Consider the following 25,733-nt stretch of genomic DNA (forward strand, 5'->3'; position numbering starts at 1 on the left):
TTTACCTATTCTTTATAATCTAGAAACTTCATTATTAAAATGTTTGAAGCAGGCTATACAGCATCTATCATTGCTTTAAAAGTTAATTATATCACAGAAGAGAAATAATTAGATTTGCATTTTTATCTTGGTTTTAAACTTCCAAAGAAGATCACTACTGCTTGCCCTGTGGGCAACTGAAAACAGCATACAGCAGAGAAATGGAGAGTAAGAGGGTCTGTTTCTCTTGGCTAATTCATGATTGAAGATAGAATTACAAGATATGTTAAGGGCTCGCTGAAGCTGGGGGCTAATCCTAGACCGCTAAGCTTTGTTTATTTCATTGCATGGCAAGAGACCACCAGACACATGTACAATGCCAATAGAGGTATCAAATTGCTTTCGATGGATTTATTTGCTTCTTTGCAAGGTTTTTGGAAGGAGATCCATTACCTGATCAATAACCACACAGAACCAGACTGTTTGCTAGAGCCAAAACAGGAGCAGTGTAATTGCCTTTTGTTTCTCAACCCTAAATGCAGTTAGAAAAGAGATGCAACCTAAGTCTGTCTGAGAGTGGAAGCCAGCCCTTGACTGCTCTGCTCTAGCCATCCTGGAAAGACAATAAATGGAAGGTTCAGCTCTTAAAATTAGAGGTCAATTAGATACTTAACGATGAAGCATATCTTCAAATATATATCTATTATTTTATGCTAGCAAAAAAATTAATTAACCAGGTCAAGCAGGCCGTGAAGGCTAATGTACAAAGTAATTATTTCTGATCTTTAGACAACTACTTCACATAAAAAGGTAGTCCTTTATTCTGCTCAGCAGATACCTGAAATGTCTGTAGTTAATCATACTGAAGGAAGCCACAGGCAAAGTTTAGCTGAAAGACAGAGGACATCTCAAGCCATCCTGTTTGATTGCTTAAGATGATCATTTTCTTGCTTGAAATATTTGTGTATCCCTGTATCACACAGGGGGAAGAGGAACATAAATTTATTGGTGCGCTACCAAACAAGTAATGCAGACACACATGAAATATGCCAACAGCACGTAAAAGTATATCATAAGTAAACTAGAAAATGCTACATATGGAAATATTAATATTCCTTTAAGAGCAAATCTTCCACAAAGCAAAACTGAAGAAGAATTTGGGGGGAAAGTTAATAAAGAGCATGTTCTACAGCAGTTAAATGAGAGAGCTTTCAGCAAGACAGGGGCTCTGGAGAGAAACAGCACGGCGTTTGTTCCTGGCTTTCTACAGATTGAGTTCCCCACCTAACGTGTCTGAAGAGATAGAGAGGAGTGAGGAATATTGGGTATTAAACATAAAATTGATAATGACTCCAAGTGCCCCAATTTTGCCCAAGAAGCATAAACTGACAACATCAGCCTTGTCCAGAGAGTGAAGAGCCTGAAGAAGTCTCCAGCAGCCAGGTCACCCACAGGAGTCTGTTCTTGAGTCAGTCTTGAACATAAGCCCTGAAGTGACTCCAAACCTTGGTCTGAAAAGACTTTGATAATTGGATAACTCCAATTATATCTGGAAAAGTAAGTTTTTTCCCCACAAAGATATTCTAATGATCTGAATTCTCTCGCGCGAAGACTAAGTTGTAGCCATAGGACGTCATCATTAAGTGTGTTCCCAATGGCCAGTTATAGGTGCCAGTGTGGGACACTGTACCCTTGAACAATGGCTTCTCTGATTCAAACCTACAATATGGTCAAAATAAGAATAGATGAAGAGACATGTAAACGAATACGGTATCTAGATTTTTAAAATATTTTCATCTAATATAGCCGTACCTTGACTAGTTGATTAAAGCACTATAACTAGCAAATACATTTTAGAAAGTGGGATTTGTATGTCAGTTCACATAGCTCATGTGGGAAGTGCTTCAGAACACGGGGGGGGGGGGGGGGGCGAGGGACTGCAGTGCAGCTGGAAGGACAGTGACTGCGAACGACTGAGGCTGTCGCCTTCCTTTGGAAGCACAGTGTTAAGACGCGGCCTTGCTGACGGGGAAGAACCCACGTCCATGGCCTCTTACCCCCACATCCCCTGCTCTTGCTGCCCGGGGAACACAAATGATGTGCAGCTTTCCTGGCTTCTACTTTAAATGTAACAACTGGAGGAGTAACCATTTTCTCCAAACACACAAACAGGGATTGGAGTTCACCAGGCAATAGCATCTACTAATATTAAGCTATATTAATAATGATTTAAATTATTAGCCTGGATTTTTAAATAGTAAATATTAATTAGCTCATCAAAATCATGAAAAAGTTCACAAAAATCATTTACCAACTTCACTTACCCAGTCTTAGGAGAATTTCGTAAGAAAGTGTAGTTAGGATCCACCAAGGCAAAATTATGTTTAAAAAATATGCTCAAGGAGGAAAAATATAAAGCACAAGTTATGTCCACTGCACATATAGGTTCTAAATGACCCTTACGACACCATCTCACTCGTGTCTTTTCTGAGTCTAATGAAAGATTAGGGTTTTCATTTTGAGTAAGCCATTGAAGTTTTCATTTGTTGCTCTTATAATAGATCCAGATGTGTTTGTATGCAGTTGTTAAGAGAGTTTAGACACTTTCCCCTTCCTTCTAAAGCTTGCCAATTGAAAAACAAATCAGCATACTGAGCTACAGTAATGTCTTGAATGTAGCTACTTAATACCAACAGCTGATCTCGAAGACAGCTCTTGCTGAATGTGTGAGCTATCAGGTTCTAGGACTCAAGATGTGAGAAGGTTACAAGTGTTAAACTTTTTCAAATTGCCTTTGTACTTATTGGGATCTTAAAGAAACGCAGTTAAACTGCCTTTCATCTCAGAGCTAGGGAGGCAGAAGAACTCTCTGAGTGCAAGGCCAGCCTGGATTACACACTGAGACATTGTCTCAGGGGGAAAAGAGGTGAGGCTAGATTTAATTTTTAATCATCCTATTTGTTTGTTCTGTCTCAGATGGAAGAATGTTTTCTTTTGTGTGATTAAAAACAAAGAATTCTTGAACCAGCCTTTAATCTCACATTTTCCCTCTAAAGGTATATTGAAATCAACCCAGCTATAGTCTTTTGTGTAAAGTCAGCTATGTTGATGGCTGGGGAGAAAGTATTTAAAAGTGCAGCTAATACATGAACTGATGAGAAGGCTGAACAGCAAAACTTGCTTTGTAAGTGTCAGAGTGTAAAGAGTGTTTTCAGCATTCAAAAAATTCTTAGAATGGTCTCCTACTGATAAGCAGCAGCTCCCAGGACGCAAGAAGCAGTAAGCACAGGCCTAACTGCTCTCTTATCCTGAAAGCATGAGATCTTGTTAGGAAGAAACTTAAATCCCTAAAAAGAACCCAATGCTGACATTGTTGCTCTTCTGTTTCATAACTTGGATTTCTCAGGTCAATGCTGCTTAACTAGATTTTTTAAATGAAGAAGAAAAGAAAGAAAAAGAAAAATGTGCCCAATAATTAGGTGATTAAAATTCTATTAGACAAATTGAAAAGAGTTTCTCTCTTCTCTTCTCTCTCTTTCTCCTCCTCCTCCTCCTCCTCCTCCTCCTCCTCCTCCTCCTTCTTCTTCTTCTCTCTCTCTCTCTCTCTCTCTCTCTCTCTCTCTCTCTCTCTCTCTCCCTCTCCCTCTCTCTCTCTCTCTCTCCCTCTCTCCCTCCCTCCTCCCCCTTGAGTGTATATGTGTATCTATGCATACATGTACAAGTGGGTACATGTGGGGGAAGCTGGATAACATGTATGTACATGCCTGTGGAGGCCAGAAGTCACATGCTACTTCTCATGTGACCACCATTTTATTTTTATTAGCACAGGGTCCCTAGTTGCCTGGAGCTTACCACTGAGGCTAGTCTGTCTCAGGTTCCTTGGTTCTGGGGGTGGAGCTTGGGTCTTCATGCTGCATGCAACCATTTTACCAACTGAGCCATCTCCTCCAGGCCCATCCCTATCTTCTTAAACTGAATACTCGGATTAATATTTTAAGATTGTGTTCCACAGTTAATTAAACCACACCAATTTCATGTTACAATAAGATCATATGTAATCAATAAATATAACATTTCATAGAAACACTATGAACTGCTGTTCATCTGAGGTTTTCAGTAGCACGGGAAGATGTCAATCAAGTCAGTCGGTCAATATAAGTAACGCTGGATGAAGAACAGAATATGATAGAAATACATAAATACATACTCTCACAGGAGTGTCCGTGGAGGAGACTGAGTGATCCTGTTATTTACCACCCTTGAGTTCTTGGAGAAGGAGCTAAAGAAACGTGTAAGAAACCACAGACTAAAAATCTTAGCCCCAGGAGTAGGAAATAAGCTGGAAACTTTAATGAGGGCAGACAAGGGGACACCTGGACAGCTATGTAATTAAGGACCTCAGCATGAGGCATGAAAGAGATATCAGGATGAGAAATTATTCCCAGATTTAATTGTGAAGTCTGACCATCAAAAATGCAAAAGACATTCCATCTTGATTTTGAAACTGTAGGTTTGAATACAGAATCAGAACAAAACCAGACAACACATTCCAGCTAAAATCCTCCCAGTGAAGCTGCTGAAACAAAAAGCTAAATTGAAAAGAGGTACCTCTTCAGACACTGCTGGAATTGTCAATGTAGTCTTGGTGCCCAGCACAGTAAGAATGATTAGCAAAATGAACCAAAGATCTAAGTTAAAATCACTGGTATTCTTCAATACTGTAGAGCATCAGAGGAAGCGAGGAGCTTATGCTATTGGTGCTTTGGGAGGTCAGGACCCCAGCAGAGGCAGCAATAAGCCTCAGAAGATGCTGGCCCAGCTCTGGCAGTATAGATCGCAACAGGCTGGGAAACACCCGCAGCAAACAAGAGAAGGAAGACTAGGTGGAGAATCATGGCTCTGGGACCAGTGCTCTGAAGGTTAGTCTAGACAACCAGTGTCTTCTTCCAGCACCTTCTAGAATTCATACAGTTACGTTTTTATTCAAAAATAGAAGCCATTCTCCCTTCCTATCTGAAACAGCTGTTAGTTAATTATCAAGTCTCTAAAGGAACAACGTAAATCAGACTGTCACCTCTCTTTCACAGACCCTGCAATGAACTGCACATTTTATACTGCTTCTAGAAAAATAAATGAGTAAAAGTCATGACTTATCTAGAGTAGGTTATAATTATTCAGAATCTTTTTCTTTCTGTCTACATTGTAAGCTCCTTGAAGACAGGCCACTGTTCACTGCTATGCCTGTTTTCCTTTGTATCTGTGTGCTTAGTACTTGCTAAGAGAGAAATCAATTATTAACAGGCTTTCCCCAGATTCATCTCAGAATTGACCCAACCAGTCCTAACAAGTAAATAAAAGTAATCAATCTGCATCTCTATGACATAACAAAACACAACACAGAAAGTGGCTTTTTGCAGTGAAAACAGTATCTGTATGCTGCCCTGAAAACTAAGAGGTGTCAGCTTGGTGGCATTAGGGCAAATGGAAGAGGTGGGGCCAAGGTATATTCTGCTCACACATTACTCCAGAGCACGATGCTGTGACCACCACCTGGCTGTCCCCTTGGACAACAACTGTGTACAGCATCGCCCTTGAATAACAGCCATGTTGGCACTGTTGATAAGACAGGCCTTTACAACACTTTAAATTCCATTTTGAGGGAGGAGCGCATCTACGGATAGTCAGATGAGGGTAATAAAACACACTGACCTGGATCTGTTGCTGCAGGAGATTAATCTTGTGCTGCTGCTGTAGAAGTTGCTGCTGTTGTCTTGCGATCTATCAGAAATAAAGTTCCATTAGGTTAAATGAAACGCTTGCACCTTTGCCATTGCCTCTGTGTCTCTCCTGCTACTGCCCGAATGCTTTACTGCGCACTACAGTATGAAAGACTCCCTGTGGAAGGAGGCAGTGGGTCCGGAGGGGACCAAGGGAGAATCTGAGCCAGGGGTCACCTCTGCTTTATCCAGAGGTGCAAAGGGCAGCCTGGTGCTCCAGCTGAGAGCGAGCTGCTCAGCCTGCACTGGCTGGCTGGAAACCACAGACTTTGGAAACTAGATCCTTGTAGAATAAAACAGGAAAACCCTGCCACATTTGTTTAACGAGGATAGCCTGGCTATAAGATTAAAGCTGCAAGTGAAAGGCTTCCCAGTGTGCCACGTGACTATCTCTGTCATTCAGCCCTGGCAGACTTATAAATATTATCAAAAGGATATAAAAACATAGTAAACAGTGAAAAAAAAACCTTTAGCTTTTTGGTTGATGCTCTGTGCTCTACAAAGCATTTTTAAGACAGACTATGCTGTAATTTAAATTTACCCTTTGGGGTGATGCACTTGTTTACAGTACAGGATTTGCATACAGGTGTTATATTCCCTTTCTTTGCACAGCAATCAAACTCAACAACTCAGGAGGTTATCTGGTCTATAAAAAGAAACACTAGCCATAAAATACAAACCCTACTGTAGATGGAGTCGGCCCCAGGAGGCAACGACTTTAAAATGGTGGAGCTTGCAGCCTAACTAATAGGCGTCAGCGGTCAGCTGCTCTCTCAGCCCGCTCACTGCCCATCTCACTGCTGACTGCAGCCTTAGGCTCTGAAGAAGTTTCTTTCAGAGTATACATTGCAAAGCAGGGTGGCACGGGGACTCTATGAGCTCTCAGGAGGTCCCAGCTTCATAATAGTGCTCTGTGGTCAAGATTTCCTCCTTCTAGGCATTTCTATGTGCCAGGACTCTGGACTGAGCTGTGTTGGGGGCAGAAATGAGCACAGATGACTCTAATCTCTGCCTGTATTCACCGTAAGTCTTCCTGTCACCCTCCCTCACCTAGAGCCTGGGAAGTGCCCGGACCCGTGACATCGGCATACAGTGGCAACACAGTGGGAGACTTCTCGACGCTGATCTGTGGTTTCTGGTGACAGCCGGCTCATACTCTAAGCACAATACAGGGGTCTCTAAGTGACTCCAGTTTAAGAACTGGGATTCTTCTTTCTGAGAGGCTACAGTCCACACAGAAATAGGACTAATCAGGTCAGGATGGCCTGCTCTGACTTGTTGCCACTCAAATCAGAAATGGACCGCTCACTCTGCAGCTCTACGTATGGACGCAGGAATCTCTGAATATTTATTTCCTCTTAGCAAACTGGTGAAACACCACTAGGCATCTGATATTGATGGTCCCTCGTAAATGATAAAGTGCTGCCTAGAAATGCATCGGAAACACCACGGCGCAATTACCATCATCCACTCCACACACATGGGTTTGACACAGTGAAGCATGGTCCATAAGCACCATGTGGCTCAAACTCTGAATTTTATTTGCCAATCGGTTGAGCTACATGCTCGCTTCATTGAGCATGACAACCTAGTTTTAAGTGTCATTTAATTTTCATTTTGAAATATAATTACAAAGTGTTCACTGTAAGATATCACTCGTCTGCAAATGTGTCAAGATTAATTTGTGCTAGCTTATTCACAAGTGTCAATAGTTAATTACTGTGTCATCTCTGGATGGCTAAATGACATTCTAACTTCTGATTTTTTACAGTGTTCCTTTATGTTATTTTCCATTAGGGGCTGAGTCCATATTCCTACATGTGGGCAAATACTCAAGCATATAAAATACCAGACGTCACAACTCATTAAAATCAACAGAGCATATACTGCTCTATATATCCCTGTAAAATACATTTAGCTGAAAAGATAATTCCAGTAATAATGTCAGATTTCTAAAAACTGCACATTAATTTGGGTCTGTCTGATCTAGGGTGTGAGAGACTATGCTATAGAATCATTGTTATATTAATGCACTCTGGGAGACAAGAAAATCATTTGTAAAAGTCGTTCATTTTCTAAAAGGCATACATTTAAACTCTGATGTTTTCTTCAGTCTCATTTCTGAGTCAATCAAGTCCTGTTCTTTGAGGAGCCAATGTACCAATTTTCTTTCCACGCCTGCACGATGGAAAGAGACACCCAAACCTACGCAACTTTCATAAGGATGAGGGACAGAATATTAATAGTTACCTTGAAAAGTAAGCATATGCCGGGCAAGGCTGTTGGTGATTGTGTGTGTGTGTGTGTGTGTGTGTGTGTGTGTGTGTGTGTGTGTGTGTGTGTACTTCAAAGTTAGAGGAAGGAAAAAAAAATCACTGGGCCAGTGAGCTGAGAAGTCCCTAAGGTTTTCTAGAAGAGGATCCCTTCTTTGCTAGAGAGGAAGTAAGGCCTGGTGAGAAGCCACAGTTACCACTAGCATGAGTTTGGTGCCTCTGTACCTAAGGCATTCAAATCACACCTTCCAAAAGGTCATTCCTGCCATGAGGGCAGCCCTGCCAGCTAGGATCCATTTCTTTGCCTTCTTGAAGAATGAAGTACTAAAAGTTTCCCTCCTCCCTCCCTTCTTTATTTTATTTTTCTTCATTTGAATTTTCATGATTCTACTTTCTGAAGAAAGCCTACAACAAACAGAGACCAATCAGTGTGATTGCTGGCTGAGCTTGGCGCCTGCCCCTGCTTCCCCCCCACCCCACCCCACCCCCCCGGCCCCCCACGTCTCCAGTTCCCTGGCTCCTTTCGCAAGCCTCACCTGTTCTTGCTGTTGGCGAGCAAGGTCCATTTGCTGCCGCTGTTTCTCGATCTGCGAGGCTGCCAGCTTTTTCTGTTCATCGTGCGCTGCCAGGAGCTGCTCCCGTAAGCTGATCAGCTGGGTAATCATGGTGGAGAGTTGCCGCTCTTTCTCTGCTAGGCTCTCAGGTGTGCCTAAAATGGAAACCAGAAGACATCTCACACGCTTGCGGACTGTCTGGAGGAACTGGAGAAAGAAGGGCAGAGTTTAGGAGACGAGGGTCTGGGGCTGCCATGCGGCTAGGGGCTCCATGGCCAGAACTGGATTCTCGCCTAGGCTCTCCTGCCCCTTCTAAACCAAACCAAAGCATACAGCCTACCCATCTACTCCTTCCCATGACACACCCATCTTTTGAGCAAACCAAGAAACCTGAGGTACTTAACGGTAGCTGTGGGAGGGAGAGATATTTTCTTCAGCAGTAGAGCTACAAGGAAAGAGCCCAGTTCCTGTAAGTGACCCCGCACCAGTGTTCTTGTAAGTAACCCTAGCTAAAGTCATTCGGTTACCAGAAAATAAAGAATCAAAACAAAGAAAGACAGAAAAGCACGTGGGGCGGGGGAGACTAGTTCAAAAGAGGAAGGAGATCAGTGTCAGAGACCAGCAGAGTGTAAAGAGAAGGTGTCACCAAAAAATACACTATAGACTGAGTGTTGTGGCAAACACACTACTATGTATAACTAATACATGCTAATAAACTTTTAAAAAAAGAAACCAAAGTTTATGGTTCTGACCAAAGTCCAGAAACTTTAAATATTTTAATATTCTATAACTACCCTCTCCTCAGTGACACTATTAATAGCAAGGGTACGGTAGGTGCTTACTAAACACCATCTAAGGAATTTCCTAGTCATTGTCCTCACAGGCTTTCTATTGCCAAAGGTGTGTCTGAAGTTCAAAGGTAAGAGGTCAATCTGTTGGCTGTGGAACAAGTTCTCCCAAGGGAATAAAAACTGCCTTATGTAAGAAAGTATTGAGGGTGGTGTTGTTGTTTGGGGTGGTTGCTGCTGCTGCTGTTGTTGTTGTTGTTGTTGTTTTGCTTTTCGGTGAGGGATCAAGCTAAGGTTTCCACATTTGTCCTCAAAGGCAACAATGTCGCTTGGGGGCTCCTTCGCCCCTTTGCTGTTTGTCACTCTTCAAAGTGAGAAGCCGGGCTCGGAGGCTGGAGAGGTTATGCATGAGGATGTGCAGCTTAATGAACGCAAAGATGCTGAGCACCGACGGTATGCGCTAATGGCGCTGCACAGGCTTTTATGGGCAAATTGCACAGCTCTCTTAAGCAAAGGGGACAGAATCCCTTTGTGAATCTAAATTAGAGCATTTTACCGAAGCGTAAGATGAGGAGTCCAGTCACTGTATTGGAGCCTCACTGGTTTCATTATAAAGAAGAGACCTATGCTTTGAAATCTTTTCAGGAGGATGCCAGCAGCTGTCAAAGGGGAGGGAGAGTGCCGATTTTTGTGAATGTGGGAGGGGAGACTTCAAGCCCATGGATCCCTTCCCCCTCCCCATGCCTGCTAGGAAAGCACTGGGACAACCCAGGAAGCTAAAAATACCTCAGTTAGGTGTGTCCCTGTTTTCTGAGTGGCCCCTGGAAAAAGGGTGTCTTCAGAGGCTAGCCCTTGCTGACACAAGATTTCTTCAAGGTAAGACAGATGTTTGGCAGAAAAGCATCCCAGGTAGGAACACTTTTGGATTTTAATACCAACTTAGGTTTTTTAAAAAAAAAAAAAAAAGACATGCCTGTGTCTTTTTTTAAATGACTCATCTGAAAGAGTGTCTATAATAAAAATTATAGACAAGAGTGAAGTACAAGAAAGTGGAAACTCTGATTGTGGAAATGCACAGAAAATCAAGAATGGCTCTTAGAAATCATTAAAGAAGAAAAATGGAGTTTTACTTCATCAGTAGGATTTTAGGTTTGGTTGAAAAAGAACTTCTTGACCCAGAGATATTAAATAATAAAAATATAAATGTAGGTTTGCCAAAGGAGATTTTTTTAAAAGTACCTTTAAAAGCACAAAAATATTATGTCTAAAAAAGAGTGAGGGGATAACAATCGGGAAGCAATGTGAACAAATTATAATTAATAAATTAATTTTTTTAAAAAAGTGGGAATACCTTTTGATCAAAGAACTTTCCAGAAAATATGGAACATTACCATGGCGAGGGAACTACAGCTGCAGCAAGGGCTGCGAGTAGTGGGTGACTAAAGCTTTCAAGAAGGAAAAAACCAATATAGGCTCAGGCTCTAGATGGGTATGCTGGGAGTATATGGGCTTTCGTGTGTTTCAGAGATTAAATAAAGGTGATTAAATATGAACAAGGAAAATAAAGGAAAGAAGGGTACCAGATGAGGCTAGACGGGCAGGAAAATGTCACTCCACTCAGCCCATGTAGACCTCATTTGGTGAGGTTTCTCTGCATTCTGAGAATAACACAACATCACTAACATAGTTTATACAAGGTCAGCACTCTGGCTGTGATGTGGGGAACAGGCTGGGAAGTTTTTAAGTCAGTGGAGAGTACACATTTTATTGCCTATGTTGTGTGTCCTATTCTTAATTCACTACAATTTTTATCTTATGCTTGACTATATGAGGTGAGTTAAAGGCTTTCTGAAAGCTGGGACATCTGCCTGCCCTCCCATTGTTCTTGGTTAATAAAGCACCCCTCAAGTGTTCAGGGCAAGGACCAAAGACACACAGTTGGATTGATGTTTATATTTTTCAGTTAAGACAAAATTTTCCCTTCTCCATCTTTAAAGCCTTTTCAACAATCGTTTATTTCTCCTTCTCTTGTGCTTGGTGAACAGAGGAGCTGAGGGCAGTAGGCAGATGACAGCTTCTTGTTCAGGGCGGAGCCAATAATGGTGCGATGCGTAAGTGTTTGGGTGACTCCACTATGCAGAATAACAACAGTTAAGAGAATCACTTTACACAGCACAAAGAGAGTGAGACTGTTTGTGAACGTTAAGTGTGATCTAAAAGCTCTTCCATTGGACTGATCCAATGGAAAACAAAACATGGACGCAGTAGTACCTGTAAGTTAAGGGCTCAGATACTCATATAATGCTGTTACTATTTTTCCTTAAACTTAAGAAAAATTAATCGATTGATAGATGATAGATAATTTACAGATGATTGATATAGATGATAGAAAAGGTATGTTCTAGATAAATAGATGATAGATAATTGATAGGTAATTGATAGACACAGACATAGTAGATGGTAGATAATAAATGATACATAGATAGACAGCTATAGAGGGTAGGTGGTACGTAGTAGATAATAACTGTAGCTAATAGACATAATTGATGGGTGATAGAGGAGAGCTAGATGACAGAGAGATAGAACACGGATAAGTGTTTGTATAGCTATGAGTCACAACAAATGGTACTAGGTGAAATGCATGGGGAATAGAAAATCTAAAATTCATTTAAGATGAGAAATTCTATGTAGGGCCATGTGGCTAGCTCTCGAGTTCAGGGAGTAATACATTCAAACAGTACAATAACCTGTGTTCTCTAAATACATAGGTGGTGGTGGGGGTAATCTTTCTGTTCCACACCCATTGTTTAAATTTGGCACAATTAATTTAAAGATCAGTATTTGAACCTATACTAATAGTTTTTTTGTCTTAATTGACGAAGTGTTTACCTACCCAGCTGTAATAAAAATAATATCAAGAATAAATCATAGTGATCAAACCAACCTGAGAACACAAGTTATTTCACTCCCAAATACATTTACTGAGCTGAGACTTCACCATTACAGAGACACTAGAATGCCCACAGTGTCTGAAAGGAGAGGCAGCCAACAGGGCACACAACACTCCCAAATACAGTCAGGGTACATTAGAGAAGGCAAAAAATGATGAGGTACTTCTTTGACTAACTTAAGAATATGTGGGGAAAATCTTACCCTAAATCATGTTTTGAGATTTGATAAAATCAAACAAACAAACAAACAAACAAACAAACAGGAAAGGCTGGAGCCTGAGGACTGCCCAACTCTGTGGCTAGCAGAGGTCATCGGTTGCCTAACGTCATCTGTTTCACATCTTTAGACTATCTTAGAATGACTCTCTCAGACTCATTGCCAGAAAATAGCATCTTATGCCTCCCACACAAAACCAGAGGTAGTTTCATAAACCACTAAAAGGGGGCCAGCAAAAAAGCTTCTGTACCCAGCTTCTCTCCAAGTCAGTGGCCTGCTTTCCCTGTGTGTCACACGCAGGGTGCGCCTGGCACGCCACCACAAACTGTCTCTCTTCTGCAGCTGCGCGGACAGAGCTGTGAGCTGCTGCAGGCTTCTTCCTTTACTTCTTTTTTTCTTTCTTTCCTTTTTTTCTTCCATGGGGTCATCTTTATCCCCAAACCACATCTGTCTTGAGTTTCTCTCGGATTAGTAAGGTGGATCAGTGCTCCCCGGGGCCTGCTCCAGCTGAAGTATTTTAATTTGACTAAACACCTGATTTATTTTATCTCTCCGATGAGAAAGGCAGTTTGTCTTAATAGAGCCTGTCAGCCCACAGCCCCATTCACAGCAATTTACAGGCAGCCGGGGACGCGGGAGAAAAGAGAGCTGCGATTCTGTATTTTACCCTCCTCTGGAAAGCACCTAAAAGCAGCTATTCACTGCTACTGCATGTGGCATTTTAGAACTGAATTAGCTTTTTATTCAAGTAACTACACTTGTTGTGAATAGCTTATCTGTAAAATTGCTACATTCACTACTGATTTTATTAACCTTTGGCTCTATCACAAAATGGTCTTCAGTTAGGAAAGACCTTTAAAATTGACACATTTTTTTTCTGAGGGGCCTTTATTCCAGTGACTTCAGATTTACTGAATTTGATCCATTGAATTCTTTACCAGTTGTAGTTAAAATTTTGAGTCTCAATAGGAAGTCAATAGTGTGTAAATAAGGAAACACTTTTCAAAATGTAAATATGGTGGCAATTTCCCTCATCAAAAGTTTCCAAATACCATCTTTTATTATAACAGTTTCAGATTCAGCCCTCTAGCCCTTTTTGGTCAGAATCTGAAGAACCTGTAAAATTTAACTAAAATAGATAATTTCTTTTTTAAATTTTACAAATGTCTCTTCAGGCTCAACACCAAAGGAAAAAACACAAAATATATAAGAATTTACATGAAATTGCTCATTTCTTTCTTGGTCTAAAATAGAAATCAAAAGTCATATTTAAGATCATTTTAAAATCTTTCCCCCATACCAATGTATAAAAGTTAGCAACATAATCTGCCAGCTAATTTTGCCCATATGAGACCCATATAATTACAAATGGTGGCACTAGACAAAAGCCTGGACACTGGAAGGCTCTGAATGGCCCCAGGGGAGGGCCAGGCTGGGCGCTTTGCACATGGACTTGCCTCGCTCCTTGTCAAATAGTCCCATGCCCACAACTTCTAGAACACAGGAGTCTTTCGGGGCTCACCCCCTCAATACCTGTTCTCTCAAAGCAGAGCACTACTGCCCTGAGAGCTACATTTTTATAAGAAGAAAATGAATCCGTGCACAAAGCAGTAGGGTGGAAGACAGAGGGGAATGCTTAAAGAGAAGGGGGAGGGAGGGCTGAAAGGAGAGAAATGGGGGGAGAAAGGTCAGAAGGGACGGGGTGGGGTGGGGGTGGGGGAGAAAGACAGACAGAGGGGAGGAAGAGAATAGTAAATTAGACCCAGTGCATTTCCCTGTGTGCTTTTTATTTTTAATGAAACGATGGGCTGTGTTGTTAAAGTAATATTTACCAAACCAAATAAAGCCAACAGCAAATGGCAGTATCTGAAACACATCCAAGGGGCTTCAGTGTGAAGCTAACCAGCCTGCTTCACTGGACCCGTGGGCCAGCTACTTTAACAGACTTGATAGAACATCACAGTGAAACGACAAGAACCCGAAGCTAAGAATGCTGCGCGTATGGTGGAGAGGGCGGGGACAGGCGCTGGAGTGAGGTTCCAGTGAGGACTGATTTTTCCACACCAGTCCTAGAAAGATTAAAGCACTTAACAGTAATTTCAAAGTGACACCAATCCAGGATCTCAGCCAACCATCCAGAAAGATTTTAAATTAAGTCGAAAAGAAAAGCTTTTATGAATCAATTCCCAGGTCAGGCCTAATTGTTTTTAAATGGACATTGCTTGAGAAGAAAGCTAAAAACACAATGCCAATCATAAAAGGAAGCCACATTTGAACTTCCCTGCCCTCAGACGGCCTGGCCAAGCTGCTGTTTCTCCCACGGCAGCCCTGCACACATCAGATGGGCTGTGATGTCGCTACTTCACAAGCCCAGTACATCATTTAGCCCTGGCCTTTTTCGATGGAATCTTCTTTTAAATGTCACAAAATAGGGCATCAAAAAGTCAACAAATAAATAAATAAATAAATGAACAGGGTGAGCTGAGGAGACCCACAACACACCAGAAGGTTCCTTGATAAAAGTTACTTTGTGGTGACTGCCAGAGAAAGGACCCCTGTCCCAGGGTACCAGCAGATAATTGAGTCCTGAATCCAACAGCAATTTAAAAAGCTTTCTACTCTAAGGGCCCCAGTGCATCATAAAGATAAAGGATTTCAGAGGGGAAAGAAAGCTCCACAAAGCCCTCTGTTATCTTAGCTCTAGTTACAACAGCTGAACCAATAGGGCCAAATCCTGAATGACTTTTTTCAAAACAGCAGAACACTGGAATTGCTTTGTTTTCTCCTCAGTCGGCTATTGTCACGGCTCCCATGTGTTCCCCCCCCCCCCACTCCTCAGTAAATAAAAAGTTTAATAAATGCAGCAATTGTGCTCTTAGTCCTGACTTCAGGAGCACCACACAGGAAACTGGCCTCATGGACTGAGACAGAGGCTTTTCCCCACTAAATATAAGAACATTTTCCTTTTCAAAATGTGAAGAAATACATCTGAAAAATGTCTTTCAAATCTACTAAACAGGAGAGGAGACGACCGGGTCCTCCCTAAATAAAGACAGTCCCGTGTCCATGCCAGGCACACTCACCTCTCCTCAGCCTCCCTTCTTCCTGGCTCTTAAAGGAAGTGTGTTTCCTGATCAACTGAGGTCTATTCATGTTGCAGATCCTAACAGAGCAAGAACAATCCATGGAACTCTGCCAGCTGGGCTCCCAACCCCACAGCTGGGCACCAGCCCATGGTGCTTTGTTATCCAATCATTTTTGGGTCCGGAAATGAAGGCATCCTGACACATCTCTTCTTCAGGAGGAGACAGGCCGCCATGACAGTTTCGCTAGGTGTGTGAGACAGGCAGAAATGGCTATGTCTCCATAACCCACATAAAAAGTTTGCCTTCTCCTTTCAGAAACATGGGGGGTCCCTGCTCCTTTACCGGAAAGAACAACAAATCATATTGTTGCAATCACCAAGTTTTGCAGCCTTGGCTTCTTTGGACAGTCCGTCATTTCTAGGCCTGGAAGGGGAGGAGGAGGACAGGCCGACCTTACTAAGGCAGCATTGTCTAAACATCACTTATGTGTTACATTACTAAGTCCACACCCTAAACATGACGTTGTTATGTTCATGGCACCAGCTAGATCACTGAGAGCTTAGGTAGCCTGACCAACCCACAAAGCAGTTGACTGGATTTGAATCCAGGTCATTTCATTTCTAGTCCAGGTGTGTCCAGAGTCACGGCTACTGTCCCTCAGCTCAAGCTGAAAACACTCAGGGAACGTTGAGAAGTGAGGAGCAATGCTCTGAGGGGCCCTTTGGGAGTCTTAAATGCCAGGGAAGGGTTAAAAATAGACAATGGATGTGTTTTACAATTTTCATCTTTTTATAGATTTTTTGAAATTATGTATACGTGTGTTTGTATGTGCACTAATGCAAATGCCCCCTGGAGGCTCTGAGGCTGTAGTTACAAGTGGTTGTGAGCCACCCAGGGGTGCTAGGAACTAAGCTCAGGTTCTCTGCAAGAGCAATATATATTAACTACTGGGCCTTCTCTCTGGTCACAATAAATGATATTTTTTAAGGAAAAAAAAAAGATATACAGCTTCCCTTTAAGGTTATATTTGCAAAATAAGTTTAAAAGCTGGACTAGGAAAAGAAATAGCCAAAGAGTTCAGCAAACTGAACTTTGACGGGGTACAGATATGAAAACAGATCTCGACACTGAGTGACAAGTCTAGAGTTACTCAAGAAATGAGCAGCCTGACTCCCAGGGAAGACCTCGATGTGCTGTTTTCAAAGCCTACCCTCCTCTCCCCAAATGACATGTGGCGTCCTGGTTCCAAGCCCAGGCACAGTGAGTATGCAGGCCACAGCATTCTCCAACGTTCTCTAACATTCCAGATGCAATATTTACAACACCGATCAAAGTCTGAGAACTTCTCAAATATTTACATGTGTCAAGCGTCAAGTATGTTACTGCCCTGGATGCAGTGTATCTGTAGACCGGGACAAGCGCTGGCCAAGAGAAGGTTACATGGGATAACCTTACAAAGTGTTCTAAAAGTCCTAGGTGCCACATACCACACCTGCACACCAAACAGGCACATGCGCAAACACACACTGTGCCCGTTTTCCAGGTGTAGTTGTGATTTTCCTGATTAAGTTAGGACACTCCTGACCTAGCCCTACATCACCTGTCACACAGCAAGTCCAATTTAGATTTCTACAGTGACTATCTGTTCTGTGCTAAGAGTTTTATATACACTAATTTATTCTTCTGAACAGTTCTTGGTAAAAGACTTTTATTTTTATTCTAGTTTATGTTTCGTTTATCTCAATCATAAACATATGTATATATTTATGAATATGTATATATATGTACATATGAATATATGTATATATCAGTGGTGTAGTTCTTGCATATTTCATCCATATTAAAGAAAAAAATCTGTGTTGTTATGTAACCATGGCTGGTGGACAGTTTCCGGAATTACATGGCCGAGAACTGACCAGGTAAGAGGCCACGGAAACCTCAGGTGATGAGTGTGGAGAGGCTCACAGAGGTCTCAGTCTTTTCTTCTACTGTTGTGTCACAGTTAAATATAGAAGGACAAATAAATATGCTCTTTTCATTCTCATCTTTGACTGATACTGTCTTCTGGTTAAAACAAGTACTGCCAAATTTATCTCATCATTGCTTTATGGAGACACACCATGTTGTGAACGCTCCTTTGAAGGTTTTCTTGTAGTTTCTATTAATAGTTCACAATATTCAGAACAAAGGAATTAATGAATGTCAGATAGAAAGAGAAAGACAATCAAGCCTGGTCTAGAAATGGCCAGGGTTCTCCTATCACAGGATGGTGTTCAACATACTAAACTACAATGTAAGGAAATATCCAGAATATTCTTTAGCCTTTTCTTATAAAAATTAAAAGTTAATATGTATTTATTCAATTTATAAACAATAATTTTTATATTCTAATACTAAGACATTCATACATAAGTACATAGAAAGAAAACTCAACATGAGGTCTATAGGGGTCATTTTATATGATTGTTGATTCCAGAGAGAGCTTGGAAAGAATTTCATAAGCTCTTTTTTTTTTTAACTTTAAAATATTGCTGGCTTTACAATTACCCTATCAATAAAAAGTAAAAGATTTTAAGTAATGTCTTAACACAATGGCAATATTTTAGTATCCAATACAGAAACAAGATAGAGAATAGAATGCCACACCAATGTGGTGGGAGAGAAATACAACTAAGTAATGATGGACATCACATCTTGAACAGACCAAAGACTGGAAGGTAGTAAGACTGTTTTAAAAAGTTGAATTTTAAGCATAAACTTTCCTCAAGATGGCACTTGAGAACATATAAACCTCAAGTCCAGCCACGGACAGTCACTGACAGACCTTCTTGAGTCCCAGCCCAATTTAAAACCCCTCTATTGATGCTCATAAAGTATTGATGCTCTGAGAATGTATCATAATGCCACACAAATTGACAGGGAAGACTGTCAGTAAGGGAGGACAAGAAATAGGCTACCATGTACACTTCCCACCTGAACGCCAGCTCCTCAGTGGCAATCACTACCTCACCAGCATCTCTGAGAAAAAAATGCAGGTGTGATATTGACTAGCACTTCTGAGCTCAGTAAAGCTCAAATGACTTAATAACCAACTTTAAAGCAGGAGTTCATGAAAGAGTTGAAGGTGGGAAGCCACAGTAGTTAGCAACCAGATGGATGGCTCTCAATCCCAGGAATCCTCTGCCATGTGTGAGTTTCTTCCAGTTCGAGGACCACTGTCCCCAAGCAAGCTGACTGGACTTGCCATCTCCACCACCCCATATGTAACACCAAACCAAATTCAGAGAAAGGAAATAGGCAATTTAAGGATGTTAAACATTCAAGTGTTGGGTTCCGGGTGGAAGCTGGGCAGCAGATCTGAACTGCATCCCTGAAGGGAAGTTGTATTGCATATTTAAAGGTGAAAACTGCAATTAGTTTATACAAGGGGGCAAATGGTGGAGCAGGGTGGTCAGCTCTGACTTGTTATTTTGCTAACAAGAAGTTCTAACTAACCTTGAAAGTGTGCCTGGCAGTTGGGGGTAGCTAGGCTTGTGGTTAGGTAACTTTTGTTGATTAATAAGGCCATAGGGTATAAGCGTCAACCTGACCTGGTATAAAGAACTTCAACAAAAGAAGTTCATGTTTGGGTTAATGAACATTTTTGAGCACTTATGATGATCCCAATCCCTACTGTGTGCTGAGATTAATCATATTTTTTATCTGTAGTTCAACAAATCTGAGAAAGTGAGAATGAGAAAGGTTAAAACTTGTCCAAGATCACATGGCATATACTTTGTACATGTTGGTCTATTTAACAAGCCTCTCTCCAGAAAATCACAGGTTTGGGTTTTTGTTGTTGTTGTTTGGTTGTTTGGTTGGTTTGGGTTGGGTTTTTGGGTTTTTGTTTTTGTTTTTTGAGACAGGGTTTCTCCTCTTGTGGGGGGTGTCTGTGTGTGTGTGTGTGTGTGTGTGTGTGTGTGTGTGTGTGTGTGTGTTTGTGTGTGCGTTTTAAGAAAAGCACAGATAACATCATGTATCAATGACTTTATACATAGTCTGAAAAATAATTCTGTGTTTTTACATTTTTTAAATACTTTATTGGTAGGTACAATATTAGTAGGCAAAATATACTTAAGAAAATTATAATATTAATATCTGTACATATAAATAAGAGAGGACTGAATATATACACCAACTAATTTGAAAATATCATAAAAATATTATAATGAGAAATTTAATTTCCAACTGTTTGTAACGTTTTGTCAAATAATTCTATGTATATAAACTGTAAATTAAGTTAGAAGGAAGAGTTGACTGGAGGACTGTATAAATTACATAGTCTAAGCATTTAAGGGAAATATTTTAAAGGGGTTTATTATATTGAATAAACTATTTCTAAAATTACTTCTTTCAATAAAATTGGCGTATGTACCGAGGTTCCAATTCTTAATTGCTCCCGAGGGGAGGCTGCCAAAGGAGGTGAACAGAGAGCTAAAATCACCAAAACCTTCTCTAGGAAGCTTAAAAGAAAATAGTTCATATGAGTGCATTAATCCTTTTTTTTTTATTTCAAAAATTGGGAGAATGACCTTTATTATGACGCTGAACTAACCAGACCTTGACATTGATGCATATCAGTGTTTCCTAACATTTTAAAATCAATCTATGTATTACTTTACTAAACAAACTACAGAAAGCCAAGCAGCTGAACAAGGTGTTCTTGGCCAATGCAAGTATACAGAACACAAGAAGAAAACGATGCCCTGAGTAAGCGTTCATATGCTATTAGCAACTCCATTTGAGAATCCAACCCTACTAATGAAGAAGAATTTAAATAATGGTGTATTGGCAGATAGTTCCTAGTTGAAACAATCTCAAGTGCTCTGTGACTTTATGAAGACAATGCAATTTTCCATAACACTGCTACACACACAGAACACCTGTGGAGTATTCTGTAAATGTTGGCAGGTTCCTTCTGTCTCAGTAATGTGCTAGGATTCTAAAAGGACTCAGTTGTCATGCAGAGTTAACATTTACTTTTATGTTCCGTGACAAAGACAGTTTATCTGATCTCATTTTTAGCAAGAGTGATATGTTAAGCCATCTTAGGTCCTTGCTTGTCTCTTACCTTGCTCACTCTTAGCTTCCCAACACTTACCACAGGAAAGGCATACAAGTGGTTGGCCTTCAAAAACTATTTGTTGAAAGGAATTCTGTCATGAGAAGTCATTTGGACAGCATATCACCTATGCTAGGCTATTCCTTTCATGAAAGGAGATGCCATTGACATTATATCAATGACATGAGTGTGCGATCCAGGACATGGGGGCATGCCAATCATAATTACTCGCAATACCATTGTCTATGTACTGTCACAGACACAAATGGTCATCTACCGTTGATGACTAAATCCCCCGAGAGTCCCACGACATGAATCTACACAGTTTGCAAACCTGAGATATAGATGATGAAATTTCATAAATAAGTTGTTTCAATAATTTATTCTAGTTACGTAGAAATTCATAATAAAAATTTACTGTGTAAATATATAGGTGAATATGTAAGTAGACAGATTTGTTTTATGCTTAGACTAAATCTAACAACAAACCTGGTTACATACTCTTGGTTCCATGACAAGCAAATTGTCATGGATTTTGAAGGGAATTTCTTAATTTAACATTAACAAAAATATTCTATGAATTCTTATAAAAAGTGATTCCTAATTAGGGGAATTTTCAGACTATATAGACATCTCCATTCTAGAAGAAAAAGATTTACAGTTTTACTCAATAATTAACTAAGCAACAGGTAACTGTTGTTTGATACAATGAGCATCAAAGTGCCTATATTTTTATAGAATTGCTTTAGTATAAACTTTAAGTTTGATATTAAGTGCAAGAAGAAAATATAAATACATAAATAAATGTGACATTTAAATTTGCTCCTAAAGAGTCTAAATCTATAGGCATATATAATGAGAAAATAATAAAGTTCATTATGATATTGGAGACCAGTCAAATGTCTAATATAAGGACAGCAAAGCAAAAACTTTCATAAGCCAGTAAAAAATAGAACCAAACATAAGTGTGGGTAGGATTTACAGTTCAAATGAGTTAGATTTAGTGGCCTTAAAACATCATCTCTCCCTATTCTACATAATAGCATTAAAATAGTCATATAGCAATATTAGTCTAAAGAGCCTAGCACTAAATACCTAGAGTCATAGCAATGCTAAGACTTATCCTGTGTCTTAGCAACTCCCACATTATGAGTAGAAAAGAATGAACAGAAACGGCCTATGCTTCACGGCTGGGTCTCACCTGAGCCCCAGTCAGTTTTAACATTCATACTTGGTCTGCCTAAGCCAACAGACATGTCTAATAGTCTCAAAGATAAAACACCTGAGGGATCTGTATAAAATACAACCAGGAATAGTCAGTTTAAAAACTGATGTCTTCTAAACCAAGTAAAATTATTTAAAAGGTGTAAAAAGTCTTTGTGCACACAAGCAAATGGGATACTGAGGAAATCTGCTACATACACTTTGAAAAAGAAGCAGAGGCCTGGCCGGGCCTTTAGCTCTGGAGATACGGCTCCACACACTTCATGTGCTCCTGGAGTTGGCCTTTGCCTGGGTTGCTCCATAATATGAAGCTCAGAGTAAAAAAGGGTGTGTAAGAGGCAGTGGACCAATTTTTTAATGAAAAGGTCTGAATTACTCAAGCATGTATTATTTAAGAATTTTGAAGCCTAGAAAAGTAAAAAGAAGTAAGTGGCCGAATCACTGCAAGCCGATGTCTTAAACACAGCAGGCTCAGAGCCTTTGAGGTTTCTTTTCTTTTCCTTTCCTTCTAGAACAAACTGAATAAAATTGTAACTGTTAACATTTGGAGAAAACTTGGTTTTCTGACATCCTTTTTAAAGCAAAAATGAGTCAGTTCTGAGTAGGAAATGGCAGAAACTGAAGATGAGCAGTCAAATTTTCTGTGTGGCAGGAGAAAAACAGGACAAACGCTGGCCTAAGAAACGCAGTGCAGGAGTTTGGGTCCAAAAATATTCTACACAATAAAGTGTACTTTGGATTCAGGGAAAAGCACTTCCAAGTTTTAATTATATTTGCAGCTAGCCAGACATATGGGTAAGCAAAATATCAGACACAGCTGTGGTCATGTGTGAACAGGTAACCCGCTCCTGAGCTCAGAGGGAGCGTCAGTGCCGCTGCTGATCTGAGTCCTCAGTGCTACCAGGAGCACAGGGGGCTGGGCTGACCACCGCTCGCCCATCTCTGCCCATGTCCACATATCAGCTAACAATCGCTGTAGCTTAGATCACTTGGGGGAAACCAAGCCAAGTTTTTCTTGATGCTTCAAGAACTATAAAGCAGAGGTCATCAGCAAGGTGAGGTGATGTATTTATTCATTTATCTCACCATTAAAATTCAAAGCCATAATACATGTCTACCAGGGCACTAACTCTCCTAAGATTAAAAACAAAGTTCACAGTAAGTAATTTTGAGTATGACCAGGCTCATTTCAGCCGATTTTCCTACTTAACTAAGAAATGATAAAACAATCTATTGGCAGATGGACTTGCCTAAACAGACGCCAAATGAGATCGTGTGAAAATTTCAGTGTGCAACACAGTGAGACAGGAAGGGTGACACTGTCTTGGCTAATTGGTTCATGAAAATCAACCAGACACAATACTAATTCAAACACTGGAAAGGTCTGGAAAGTGCTTTGAAAGCTCTCATGTTATTAACAAGAATCACTATTTTGCTTCACAGACACCACAAAATGGTAATGTGTTATAATAACAGCTAAATTTAGATAATCCACAATGCATATGTCACAAACATCAAATAATATGCAATATTATGTACAATTCTGTCATTTAAAAAGCTATAATAGTTGATATTGACATCTCCACCCACTTAAAAAAGATGGGCCACACAGGGAGGCCACATGCCACACTCACAGAGCACAGAGCCAGACCTTGAACTCTAACTCAAACCTTTCTGCCTTTCTAATTCAAAACATGCACATGCACATGCACATACACTGGTCGAATATGGTGCCGAGGAAGAGGTGGGAGGGTCATGAGTTCTAATTCAAAACACACTGTTCTTTCTCTTCCCCACAGCCATCATGTTAGTATGTGAATGTGCTTGTATGGGCCACATGTCTATGTGTGCCTGTGCCTGTGCACAAGTGTACATGTGGAGGCCTGAGGCTGACTTCCGGAGCCTTCCTCAGTCACTCTCTACCTTACTCACTGAGCCTAGGTGTTTCAGATGAACCCAGAGCTCACAGACAGAACTAGTCTAGCTAGCCAGTTCGCTCAGGGGACCACCAGTCTCCGCCTTCCAAATGCTGAAATTACAGGAGGGGAACACACCTGCCTGGCACTTATGTGGCCTATGAACTCTAGTCCTCATTCTTGTGCAGGGAGCACTTTAACCACCAAGCCATTGCCCCAGTCCCCAAACACACTACTTTCCAGACAGTCATCTGAGAATGCTTCATTCATCTTGAGAATTTTGGAGCTTGCATTACCATCAGACTGCCCCTCCCACCCACCCTGCACCCCACCCCCCACGTGAAATCTCTGACAGGTCCCTTGTGTAGTAGCCTGGAGAGCGGCAGAAGGAAGAGTGGGTGGGCTGTTGGCATAGTGGGCGTGGTCTCTGTGTGTCTGTCTCCAGTGTAGCTCTCAGTAAGCCAGCAAGCTATTCAGACAGGCCATCATACACCTGAGTGTACAGGGGAAAGGAGTTTATGTAACAAAGCACCTGCTCCAACCCACCCGCAGCTTCCCATAGTGGCTCTATCACCAGATAGAGACGAATTTTAAAATCTATCTTATCTATTCAGACATAATTGCGAAGTCTTTTCTGAAAAGCCTGTGTGTCCTATCATAGACTCATAAAACCACTGTTGGAAAGAATGAAGGGATCGTTAAACCCTACATTTTATAAGTAAGGAAGTTAAAAGCAAGAAAGAGAGGGGGGCTTTTTAGTAGATTTGAGTTTCCCACGTATACCATATAATCTATCAATGAAATGCCAATTAAATGACAGAAGCAGTCATGGAAAAAAAATGTCCAACTACACCAAGGCTTTCCTTCTAGACAGATGCTGGCATCTAGAGCCCACGTGACAGTCTTCCCATTATGCTGCTTTGGGAAGATTAATCATTATTTGAGTAAAATAAATATGAGTCAGATACCTAAAGTATACATATAAGACTATTTCTATAATATTACTGTTTTTTTTTCTTCTTTTCACTGTATTGACATTTTCCTTTATGGTGCAAAAGTAATGGCAGGTGAGACTGTTGTGGTTTTAGCATGAGTTAAGGCAACAGTACCGAGTCTGCTAATGCCCACTGATGCCTGTGGGAGTGCTTTATTAACAGGTCAGCTTCACTAAAACTTCTTGATAAAGCAGCAAAATAAATTAATTTTTTGAAAGTTCAATTTGGAGTAGACTTTATAAAATAATGTGCAAAACCAAATGAAATAAATATTTCTGGTACATGCCAAAATATAGTTGTTGTCTTAAGGAAAAGCACATGTGTGATGTTCTGAAACCCAAAATAGATGCCTTTCTAGAAAGAAAAAAAAACATATTCTCTTGAAAAGATGAATGACAAAGGACGTTTATTCACATTTAGATCTTTAACATGAATTTTGAAAAAATAAATTAAGAGAGCCTTTGAAAATTGATTTTAAAGATTAGCTCTATAGTTCCTAGTCCTTGTGGTTTAAAACAAGTTATTTGTGTTTCTAGAACCTTGGCTTCCGTACATATGAGATCTGGAGTATCTACCAAGAGGGGCTGCTGTGAAGTAATGCTAGATGGTTCCTGTGTCGTCAATAAAGAGTGAGTAGGCATCATGAAGGAGCATCTAGGAGTAGGAGGAGCTACAGGTAGGGTAGGAGTAGGAGGAGCTACAGGTAGGGTAGGCTACCACTGCTGAGAGAGGGAGACCCCATCTCGCCCAGGGACAAGATCCTGCACAGGGTGTCCATCCCCAAGTGGTCAGCCCTGGGCACTCACTCATAGGAACAACTCAGTAGGTTGTGTAGATGTGTGAAAACAGAAGCAACAGCAACAGGTAAAGAA

The 25,733-nt window shown here is 40.7% G+C and overlaps 1 protein-coding gene across 15 annotated transcripts in view; it reads right to left on the reverse strand.

Moving 5' to 3' along the window:
• Window positions 1–25,733, reverse strand: part of SOX6 (SRY-box transcription factor 6) — a 602,500-nt gene that overhangs the window by 176,639 nt on the left and 400,128 nt on the right. For all 15 annotated transcript variants that reach the window (XM_084771677.1, XM_084771678.1, XM_084771679.1 and 12 more), the window contains 2 exons: window positions 8,566–8,738; window positions 5,689–5,757 (listed from right to left, as the gene is read on the reverse strand). In XM_084771677.1, coding sequence (XP_084627803.1) covers window positions 5,689–5,757; window positions 8,566–8,738 — 242 coding nt within the window. The remainder of the gene's footprint in view (window positions 1–5,688; window positions 5,758–8,565; window positions 8,739–25,733) is intronic.

The sequence above is a fragment of the Acomys minous genome (genome assembly GCF_964271855.1).
Source record: "Acomys minous genome assembly, chromosome: 2".
In the NCBI taxonomy this organism is placed as follows: Eukaryota; Metazoa; Chordata; class Mammalia; order Rodentia; family Muridae; genus Acomys; species Acomys minous.